Below are 12007 nucleotides of genomic sequence, written 5' to 3'. Positions count from 1 at the left end.
GGCCGCCATTTTGAAAACCTATTTCAAACTTAAAGTCAAGTTCTGCTGGACCGATTGAACTGAAAGTTGGTAGGAATGATCGCCTCATGGTCCTGACAAAGTGTTGTTATTTTTCGGGTCGATCAGAAATCCAATATGGCCGCCACGGCCGCCATTTTGAAAACCTATTTCAAACTTAAAGTCAAGTTCTGCTGGACCGATTGAACTGAAAGTTGGTAGGAATGATCGCCTCATGGTCCTGACAAAGTGTTGTTATTTTTCGGGTCAATCAGAAATACAATTTGGCTGCCATGGCCGCTATTTTGCTACTAAATTCTAATAGGCCGATCTCACTTAAAATTGGTCTAGGAATGATCAGCTCATGGTCCTGACAAAGTTAAGTTAACATTATACTATTTTTTATTCAAATTGGTACATATTTCAACAAAAAAAAAAAATACTGTAGACTCAGGTGACCGTTAAGGCCCATGGGCCTCTTGTTATGTTGTAAAAGTGGAATTTAATTTTTCAACATTTTGACAGTGTAAACTATATTTTTATAGTATAGATTTGTTGATAATGTTACTGCAGTATATATACTTTCTATAGAGGGGCAATATGCTGGCACTTGCATACTTTTTTTTTTTTTTTTTTTTTTTTAAAGTTCTTTGAATTGAACATCTCAAAATATTTGGATTAGCGTTACACAATCTCATTGTCTTAAGATGTTTTGGGACAGAAAGATGGTTCTTATAGTTTATATAATTAGTAGTGGTAAACATTATTGACAGTCACACTGCCCTAGGCATAACTCCTAACTCTTCAGATGGCTAAATGTCGCCTGCTAAAATCTGGTCTTGTATGTTCCCCACTTGATGCAGTTATGTCCCTTTGTTAACTATTTGTGACATTGTCGTGGATGTGTAATACATACTCTGTCACCTATAATTGTCAAATTTGAGGTGAGTGCATGAAAACTAAAAAAGGTTTAGTGTCACAAGCTGTACAGAGTTATGGCCCTTGGGTCATATATTCTCTGTCAAAAAAATATCAAATTGTCTTAAGGGGAGTGCCTCAAAACTGAAATCAGGTTCTGTGCTCCAGTATATACAGAGTTATTGCCCTTCGTTCATATCTTTACGTCATAGTTTATTTGAAGGTGGTAGATAGTATTAACCGTACTAATGTATAAATTACCAGTATATAGGAAACCTGTGACTTTTTTTACATCGCAAGTTCATGTTTGGGATTGAAATATTAATAAACGGTAATGTTGTTATATTGCTGTGATCCTACCTGACAAATTTAGAGGAGAATGACAATGTGAAGACGTTGCAAAATAAATAAAGTATATTCGTTAAAGTTATAGGGCGAAAAATAAAACAGCATAATTAAGTATCATTGGTGAAACAATAGGAATATTGATGTGAAAATGTGGTTAATATTTTCGTTTGTATATTTAATGTAATTAACATGATATGTAAACAAGTGGTGTGGGTATAGATGTGTGGAGAACTTGAATGCGGTATTTGTCAATATTGTATATTATATATTAAAGGACGGATCCCAGGGCTCCTCAATCCTGGTCTCCCTTCCTTACATGTGCTGAGGGAATGAAATTCTAAAAGAGAATAACTGTAGGGGAAAAATTTATAATGCAAAAATCTAGGATCTTACATGAGTTTCCATTTCATATGAGATTTATGAAACGAGTCTTAAGAACTTTTCAATTAAGCGAGCCTCTCGCTAGCTAAAATGAAAAATTTGTAACGAGTTTCATAAATTTCATCTGAAATGATAACAATTGTAAAGTCCTTTTTATCTCATAATCAAGATTTGTGGCACTTATTTATGTAAAACGACATTTTTCATGCAACTTTGAAATGTAAAAAGCCGCCATTTTGACTCCAGTGCGTAAGTCTGTGACATCATGTACTTGTCCTAGGTGTGACGTCACAATTGAAACAATTGAAACGTATCACCAACCACAGGCCAGGGCTGATGGGTCATATTACATGGGTTCATACGCAAAGAAATATGACATGGGTATATTCACTGGATAGCACAGTACATTATGTGATAAAATCAACCTCATTGTTTTGCAGTAGTGAACAAGGAAGATGAAACGAGTTTCCATTTTGAACTGTTCCTGGCGATCGGGGTGCCCATTGTCATCCTCATCGTGGCCTTGCTGGGTGTCTGGCTTTTCTTCAAACATATCCGAAAGCGACGCCGGGAGATCCACGAAAACCTGCGTGTCAGACAGGAACTTCTGCACGAGGAATATGGAGGCATTCGAGCAACCCAAGTCGGAGATAGTACCCTTAAAGTAAACACATCTTGCTACAGTTTTCAAAATGTTTTTGATTTAATACAATCTAGGAAGGGAAGTGTGGGGGAGGGTTTTGTTCATCTTAAGGCTATTTCGAGATAATTACATGCTTCTCAAATTTAGAAGTCCCTAACTTAAGGCAGGCCTTCAGTTTTTCTAACATTTTTTTTCTTTTTTTCTGTTTTCTGTTAATTACACAAGTTAATGATTGTTTCATGATTTTGATTATCATAACTTAACTAGTAGCACCAAGTATTTCATTTTATGCAATGGATACATACTTCATTCTTTAATCCACAAGTTCAGACTTTCTTGGTTTTGTAGGATATCCTCCAGCACCCACAATTAAGTCAACATTCCTAGCTAACTCTCCTTCATAAAGACATGGCGGGGTTTATATTCTGTATATCTTTTTCAGGCCACAAATGTATCAAAAATGATTGAATATGTGTAGATAAACATTTGGGAGATATTTCAATACACAGTCAATTCTCATTGCAAAACTTAAAGTGATTTCATCAGTTTAAATGAAATCTGTAGGTACTTGTATTTTATTAAAGTCATCTTTAAGTTGACAAGTATGTTAAAGGTACATGTATAATCAAAGCAATTTTGATGATTTGATTTCTCTTCATGTTTTGATTCATGTTTTATTGTTTTTTTTTGGATTTTGTGAAGACTTAAAAATATTTAAGCATCAACAAAGATGAATTATATGAAGCAGAAAAGTAAAATATTTTTTGGTGATGACAGGAGGTGTACGATCAGTCTTGTACGTCGGGAAGTGGTTCCGGTCTGCCGTTCCTGGTCCAGCTGACAGTGGCGCGACAAGTAACTTTGGTGGAATGCATAGGTATACACCCACATCAACATATTTAATTAACATAAATGAAATATGTACAATATATAAGCAAGTCGAAGACTTTAGACATCAGGGTCCATTCTCCTCCACTTTCCCCCTCAATGTTTGCTACTCAGGGATGCATTATATTCTATCAGGAGATATCTGGAGATGTTGTAGGAGAGGAACTAAGCTCTATCAGGGAAGATATTTGGGACTGAAATATTTTCTATTGAGGTACAAATGATGGACGATAGTAATAGCCTGCAATGCCAATACTTGGTAACTATATAAAAAGTGAAAGGGGAAGTATTTTCGATTAAAATTCTAAATTCAACATGTACAACAGAAAAACAAAAGAAAAGATATTGTAAATAAGAAGCATATATTGGGTAAGAAAGGGCACTTTATCTTTCAAACTTTGGATCACCCCATGGTAAAGCCTGTGTCGATCAATTTTTTCCATTAAGTACTGGTAGTCGATAACCACTGAGAAGATTTAGACTTAATTTGGTACGTAGTGCCACTAGGAAACAGGACTTAGTATGTATGTACAAATGAATCGGATCATCTCCTGAGGGCAGAGGGCAGGCTTTATAGGGAAAACGGTGATACATAGGGAAAACGGTGATACAGAGGGATTTCGACCTATTTGGGATACTGAAACCTGGGTCAAGAGGATGAGTATAGTATAAAATGAAGGATATGGCCAACTAGGGGAGCCTCGTCTGCTGGATAACCGAGCTTCTCGTTAGTGAACCGGATGTTAAACCACTCAAACAAACGAACAAATATGGGGTTGGGTGAATCCAAAATTTTTAATGGAGGCGAGTCTTGAGTACAGGCGAAATGATTTTAAACCTTGAGTATCCAGACCAGAGCCTAAAGAGCTGCTGTTGATGATCAATAAGAGTTATGACAAGATGGTCGCATAACTGCATCCTGAAGGTCAAGGTCACAGTATATGGGGTCAAATATCAAGTAACTGCATTGCTTGTCGGTGCTGTATCTTCAGAAATGTTCATTTCTTTTATTTCGTTGAAACCTTGAGGTATGTGTCTTAGTCACACATATTTCTGTGTAGTGATGATTTAAGGTGTATCATAGATAACCAAAGACTTACAATTTGCCATATATACTCTTCTGTAAAAGTGGAAGTTTTTGCGATGTGGAAATGCAAGCACTTTTCCCCTTCGAGGAAATTAGTATGATAATATCTGAATGTGAATATATACAATAATATTGATTATAGGTATAAAGATTTTATAGATTTCAGAATCAATGCCAAAGTGAAAATTTCCAAACTGTTATTGGTTTAAAGAGTTGCAACATTTTCATTTCTGCATACGCTTATACGCCTCTCTTTACCCTTTCACCCCTATGTAACTTCAATAGACTCTACCATGCATTGATATTGATATGGATGAGTCCATTATGGTCTACAGTGGTTATAGGGTTAAAGCATCAGGATACCTTGAATGTCAAACCAAAAAATCCCCTGGAATCTCCTACTCATAGTTTGATTATCATTACAGGAAAGGGAAGATATGGAGAAGTCTGGAGGGGGCGTTACCATGATGAAAATGTAGCAGTGAAGATATTTCTGTCACGGGACGAAGCAAGTTGGTCCAGGGAAACGGAAATATATAACACCTGCTTGTTGCGGCATGATAACATCCTGGGATATTACGCATCGGACATGACCAGTCGTAACTCGTGCACACAGCTTTGGTTGATCATGCACTACCACGAACATGGCTCGTTGTACGACTATCTTCAGCGTACAATCCTAGACCATGATTCCATGCTGCTGTTGATGCATTCGGCATCCGCTGGACTTGTGCACCTCCACACAGAGATCATCGGTAACCAGGGGAAACCTGCTATTGCTCACCGGGACATCAAATCCAAAAACATTCTCGTTAAAAGTGATGGGACATGTTGTATCGGTGACCTCGGACTCGCGGTGACACATTCACAGGAAAACAACAAGATAGACTTAGGGCGAAATAATAAAGTAGGCACAAAGCGTTACATGGCACCGGAGTTGTTGGAGGAGACGTTAAATCCATACTTCTTCGACTCATTTAAAGCGGTGGATGTGTACGCCTTCGGTTTAGTAATGTGGGAGGTAGCTCGGCGCTGCACAATTGGAGGTGAGCAAGCTGATATTGTTATTATAAACTCAGAGTCTGTTTATGTCAGTCCTATTTTGGTGATTATTTTCATTTGTCTGACTTATAGACACACTCTGTTAATATCACAGTCTCAGGTTTTTTAATGTCTAAATAATGGAGACAAACTAAGGTACAGGTATATTTTTACGAACAAGGTCATATTTTTTTTTACTTCAGATAAGGTTTTAAAAGTCATTGACTGTGAATATTAGATTAGTCTGAGAAGTTGTGATTTCGTATTGTTTTCTCTTTATCTAGCTAGGAAACACAGAACTCACTCCAGGTTTATATAGGTTGTAATATAAATTAACCTACCACAGCAGTTCAAATAGATAAAAAAAATATCGATATCATTTTCCTTTTCTGTCACTAGCATTAGTTAGGGACCTGCATATACTTTTTACTGTGTGATTTTTATATATATAAATATAAATTTGCACAGTATTGAACTTGATATTTTTGAAATGCACATGAGCACCAAAAATTGGGTTAAACACTTCACTGCCACAAATAAAAAGTCCAATGAAAGAATTAGACTAAGGGAGGTAACTACATCGATCCGTCTTGCACATCCTGATATCTTGTTTGATGTAAAGCGGTATAGCTATGGTTGACATGCAGGACTTTTCCTCCTGTTAAGCAGGAGAGCTTTCCAAAGGGATATAATTGGGATTAAAACTCGTTCTATTAGTATATAAATAAGGGTCCGGTAGTAGTCCAGGAAACTTAGTGTTATATCATTAATATTGTTTTTTATTTAAAAGCATCAATTTGAGTTTTAGTTATAAATTATACTTTATTTATTTTACAACAATTGTGAAACAAGGTTTATCAACTTGTATCAATCACTCTTGTTGGCCCAAATGGTAGCATGCAGTGGGTCTTAATGTAGGAGGAAACTATAGAACTCAGAGAAAACCCACATGGTCGGCAGGTGACCCAATCCCTATTCACGTCTGATCGGGGAATTGAAAGCTTGCTGTTTTATCTAAACCATTCACCCTTAAGTCACATTTGAAACTTACCAAATGAAAGACTGGGCAGTCCATTTTAAATTATAGTCTCGAATGAGTTAAATAAATCAAGCCCTAAATAGAACTGCTAAATTTTTTAATGATAACCTAATTTCACTCTATAATGGTTTAATAATTACAATGTTATAGTAAAATTAAAATCGCACACAACTTGGTTAGCTCACAATTTCAATTTTGTCTTGAATGTGTTTGTTAATTCATCAATGATTAACAGTTAGATACTGCTATATATCAAAGGCAGGTACAAATATATCGAGCCAATGATAATGTGTGGTCCTCCATGTATTACAGGTATAACAGAAGAATACAAACCCCCTTTTTGGGATGTGGTCCCTTCAGATCCATCATTTGAGGATATGAGGAAAGTGGTTGCCGTGGATACACAGAGGCCAATGGTACCGAACAGATGGACATTGGATCCGGTCAGTAAATTTGTACACCTCATTATGTTCAATTAATTGACTAGAACTTGATAATAAGATATATCACCATTCACACCTTACATTTTGTTCACAATCAATTGAACTTTTGATAATATATCGTACAGTTCAGACTAATTATAATTGGTTAGTAATGGTTGGATGTCTGGTACAATTTTGAAAAGAAAAAAAAGGGATATATCTGCCCTCTTTTATAAACTGACTGCATGTGGGGGAAAACTGGATAAGTGATGGCTGATTTTATTGAGGTACAATGTATATATGTTGTTTCCAAGATCCTTTTTTTCTCCAGATTCAGTCGGGTTTTAGATACGCATGCTACGTGATAGACTACATATCTGACAAAAGGGTAGTAGTCAGTCAATACTGTACCCCTTTCTTGAGGAATGTGAAATCTCAGCCAGTTTCATCCAAATTTACCATATATTTACTTTGACAAACTTCGTTTGCTACTGATTTACTTTCACTCCAGAAGTACACTACCCCCTTAACTCAATCTCCCCTGAAATTTCATAATGAACTATTCCAGTCTTTGAATTGGGAAAGTTCAAATGTGTCTTCAGGGATGAATGAGTTAATATACCATGTGATAGCCCGAGTTTCCTTTGGCCCCAACACCAGACTTAAACTTTTTGACATATGGATGTCTGGTGTGGGGCCAGAGTGCACTGCCATATGAAGACGTGGAATTCTCGGATACCAATCAGAGAGTTATGAGGTGCTGACAACAAAAATCTTCTATGACACAACACATACCTCACATATATCGATAAATGGATTATTTATTGATTCAAATCAGCTGTAATTATCACCAACAGCTGCTAAATTCCATCAGTAGAGTCCTCGATTTTCAATCGTTATAAATTTCCCAACTCAGCAAATGGCATTTTTGTCTAATTTTTTTGTTGATTAGACACTCCCCGATACCAAACAGTGTCGGGACAATTTCACGTTTTCATATAGCAGTGCCCTCTGGCCCCACACTAGACATCAATATGAATAAGTCTAAGTCTGGTGTTAGGGCCTGAGGACAACTCTGGCTAACCATGTAATTGCCAAATCATGTGACTTTTGTTCTGGAAATGTGTATCTCGGAAACTACAAATTGTTCACAGACTAGAGAATGTTGTAGTATTATTTCATATGTCTTGATCTTGTGTGTTTCAGGTTATGTTACAGCTCTCCAGACTTATTCAGGAGTGCTGGGCACAGAATCCCAAGGCCCGACATCCCTCACTTCGTGTGAAAAAATCGCTTGCTAATCTAATGTACAGACCCAAAAAGAAACTTTTACAGAAGATAGAGGACTGTAAAGAGTGCAATAACTGCTGACATCACTCATGATGTCACCATTGTATGTGCACTTATAATATTACATCATCAATTCATGTGGTGTATATTCAGTGATGTGAACAGCAGCTGCATTGTGTGTACATAAACAATTACATCATCAGTTTGTGTGAAGCAACAACAGCCTGGCTGATGTCAGTGCTACATCATGACAGAATAATTTCTTCAGAGAAGATTGTCATTTTGTTGTGGACAAGTTCAGTGGAAATATCAGAAATCTTTAGCTGATAAGAATTTAACACGTTCTGTTGCTAGCACATAATGCACAAAGTACTGTTGAGAAAGGAACGTCAAGTTTGATGACATCGTCGTCTCGAGATCATCATTTCTTGTGTTTAGAATAGCAACATAATCATGACATCATCAGATTTCATACACAATCTGTGACATCATCAGATCTTGTGTTCAGGACCAGGACAAGATCAGTGACATCATCAAATGATGTGTTCAGTAACCGGAACAAGGGAAGCATTATCTTCAGACGAAGAACTTTTGTTCACGATTTTAATATCTTGAACAAAATTGATGAAAGATTACTTGCTTGAACAAAGCTGAAGAAAGAAACTTGAGTAAGAATCAACAATTTGGAGTTCGATTAGTAGATGGCTTATCAGAATCAGTGATTTTAAGATGGTAAAGAGTTGGTAACAAAATTTAGGGATGTGGTATGAGAATCAATGATTCGGATATAGAGAAATGGATGACATCAGAATCAGCGATTTAAAGATGGTAACATGTTGGTATCAAAATTTGTGACTTGGAGATATGGTATCAGAATCAGCAACTGATGAACTGAAAAAGAAAGGTAACAAAACCAACGATATGAAGAGAAAAAAGTGGGGGTATCACAGGTGTTATCAGGATTTCTCACATGATCTAGCTGTTGGAGGAAGTCTTGATCGATGTGTTGAAGACTAATAGGTCATTCTGCCCATGTATAGCACTCCTCACCTGCTACAGATATTGCCAAACGTTATTTTTTTTACTCAATATTAATGAAATCATGTCAGTTGTGTATTCAGTGAATGATGAGGCATGTTTTCAGTCCTGAATTTTTTTGGTCATTGTTCTATATATTGTGTATTTATAAAATTGAAACCTCTGATTACTTACAATGAATGACATAAACTCCATTAAGAATGCCTATTTCATATTTAATATGTTAGACACTTTTTTTTTCTCTATGATTTTCATATTGCATTCATATGAATAAATGCACCGCCTCTTACACACATGTACACATAAAGTACACACTTGGGAGTACGTCCTTAAATGACCTTAGTTGTTAATAGGACAAAATAAAACTGAAATCAATTTTAAAAAACCCACACAAGTGAAAAAAATTAATGCACACCATTTTTCTTATTATAAAAAATAAAAATGAAAAAATAAAAATAAATTGTGTTCTGCAAATATAAACTTTCCTACCAACCAAACAAACAAATCTTGGTTTACTCATTTACCCCTGAAAACACATCTGAACTCTTCCAGTTCAAAGGTTTGAATAGTTCATTTTGAAATTTCGGGGGTAAATGAGTTAATTTTACACCTGCACTTATCCAATACAAGATTCTTTGTCTAGTGTAACGGTAGTGGATTGTTTCTTTATTTATATATTTTCGTGTCATTATATCCTTATTTTCTGCGAATTGAGAGACCCAGAGTATCATTAGTGTCTAATACATTTGCTATCACAATTGTCATTGAAGCTTGTCATTGTCTTCTTGTCTTTCTGTGAAAAAGTCAAAATTTACATTTATACTAAGTAACATAAAAACAGTGGATTCTGTTAAGATTTTGGTGTCGTATTGTTATGTTGTGAGTTGTGATATTTTTTTTTTTATCTATAGAAAAATAGTATTTCTTAGTTCTCAGTTTTCTTAGTCAAATTAATCTATTGCCTCATACAAGGTTAATCATAATTATGCCCCGTCATTCTTCATATCCTTCAAATGGTTGAGTTTAAACAAACCTTGTACATGTTCAGCTGTAAACTATTTATGGCAGTTTCCCCTTTGTCAATTTATGGAGCCAGTTTAATTATTAACAAGTTTAATTGTTCGTTTCTGAGTCAGTTAAACCTAAAGCCTTGTACAAGTTTAATTATTCGTTCGTTTCTGAGTCAGTTAAACCTTTAGCCTTGTACAAGTTTAATTGTTCGTTCGTTTCCGAGTCAGTTTTAACCTATAGCCTTGTACAAGTTTAATTATTTGTTTCGGAGTCAGTTTAACCTATAGCCTTGTACAAGTTTAACTATTTGTTTCCGAGTCAGTTTAACCTATAGCCTTGTACAAGTTTAATGGTTCATTGCCAAGTCAGTTTAAACTATAGCCTTGTACAAGGTTAATGGTTCATTGCCAAGTCAGTTTAACCTATAGCCTTGTACAAGTTTAATGGTTCATTTCCAAGTCAGTTTAACCTATGGCCTTGTACAAGTTTAATCATAGTTATGTCCCATTATTCACCATATCCTCCGACTTGTTGAGTTTAATTGTTCATTCCTGTGTCAGTTTAACCTACCTTTGTACTTGTTCAACCGTAAAATCTGTCCACCCCTTCATAAAGTCCTCTGAGTTGTTCAGTATAATTGTACATAACATGAAAAACAAGAGAATCATGTTTCGTAGGCAGCTTAATTGAATCTTCTAAAATACGTTCATCACTTTATCATCAAGTCACCTGGTCAAACCAGACATACAACACACTATCTAGCATATAAACATTGACGTAACATCCTGATAACTTTCAACAAGAAATATTATCACGACATGATACCGTACTTATCCAGTAATAAGCCCATGCTTGGTAATTCCGTCTTTGCGTATTGCAGAGTTATCTTCTCTTGGGAGCAGGTATTGATTGTTACGTCATTGGTTTGTGTGAGAAAATGACGTCGTTTTCTCAAAAATTGATGACGTTACTCTCACAAACAAGTGACGTAACAATCAATACCTGCTCCCAAGAGAAGATAACTCTGCAATACGCAAAGACGGAATAGGGCCATCCAAATCTATTGCAGTTCAATAAAAAATGCAAACAAATGCTATTTCACTGTACTGTTAAAAAGAATTTCTCTCTCTCCTGGATTGTCTCTATCGTCTGAGTGAGTGAATATTTGTTTATGCCTGGGCTCATTGCAGAATATATAAGGTATTAATCACAGCATACTGTCCTTGTATCATTTGTTAAACAAGATGTAAAATCCCAAAATTGCTTGTAAAACAAGATACGCTTCATACTGATGTTGTTTGTAAAACATGATTTACTTCCCCATGTCATCTTGCTGGGTGTTTCCTTCAACATCACAGTTTCGCCTCAAAAGTTGACAGGGTCATCTTCGAAATTCAAGGGTTTAACTCTCATCATCAACTTGTTCTAGTGGGTTTTCTCCGGTAACTCTGGTATCCTATCACATTAATGTCACCTGTGCACAACCCTCCGTACTGCTGAGAGTGATTTATGAAAACTTGATAGAATCTGTTTCATAATTGTTAAAAAAAGAAAAGAAAAGTTAAATGAATGTTTCCCAGTCATGTGCTATTGAAAGTTGAGCCTGTGGATTTTGAAGATGGTGAAGTGGTCAATGGATTTATTTTGTGACCATATCAGATTTTCATTTCATAAAAGATGATCAGCTGTTTAAGTAAGCCCCTAATGGAAATGCATTGCCTTTCACCTATCCATACAGTTTGTCTGTCACGGACTTTAGCAATATGTAAGGTTTATTACAGTAACCAAATGTTAAAAAAGCTGATGTTTACCCAGGTACATTGGATATCATTTCTGTAGTTTATGTTGTGTAAGTTTAGGTTTAAACAATTATTAGCTGAGTTAGAGATATGATTATCTCCAGC

The 12007-nt window shown here is 35.8% G+C and overlaps 1 protein-coding gene across 1 annotated transcript in view; it reads left to right on the top strand.

The window, feature by feature from the left end:
- The window catches only part of LOC110450755 (activin receptor type-1-like), a 44054-nt gene extending 33040 nt beyond the window's left edge, over positions 1 to 11014 (top strand). Inside the window, exons 4-8 of the mRNA XM_021498444.1 lie at positions 2085 to 2308; positions 3065 to 3164; positions 4688 to 5308; positions 6655 to 6785; positions 7971 to 11014. Of these exons, the coding sequence (XP_021354119.1) occupies positions 2085 to 2308; positions 3065 to 3164; positions 4688 to 5308; positions 6655 to 6785; positions 7971 to 8135 (1241 nt within the window). The 3' untranslated portion in view covers positions 8136 to 11014. The remainder of the gene's footprint in view (positions 1 to 2084; positions 2309 to 3064; positions 3165 to 4687; positions 5309 to 6654; positions 6786 to 7970) is intronic.
- Positions 11015 to 12007: the final 993 nt, after the last annotated feature.

This window comes from Mizuhopecten yessoensis, unplaced genomic scaffold (assembly GCF_002113885.1).
Source record: "Mizuhopecten yessoensis strain PY_sf001 unplaced genomic scaffold, ASM211388v2 scaffold5503, whole genome shotgun sequence".
NCBI lineage: Eukaryota > Metazoa > Mollusca > Bivalvia > Pectinida > Pectinidae > Mizuhopecten > Mizuhopecten yessoensis.
This window is presented reverse-complemented; position numbering and strand designations above follow the sequence as displayed.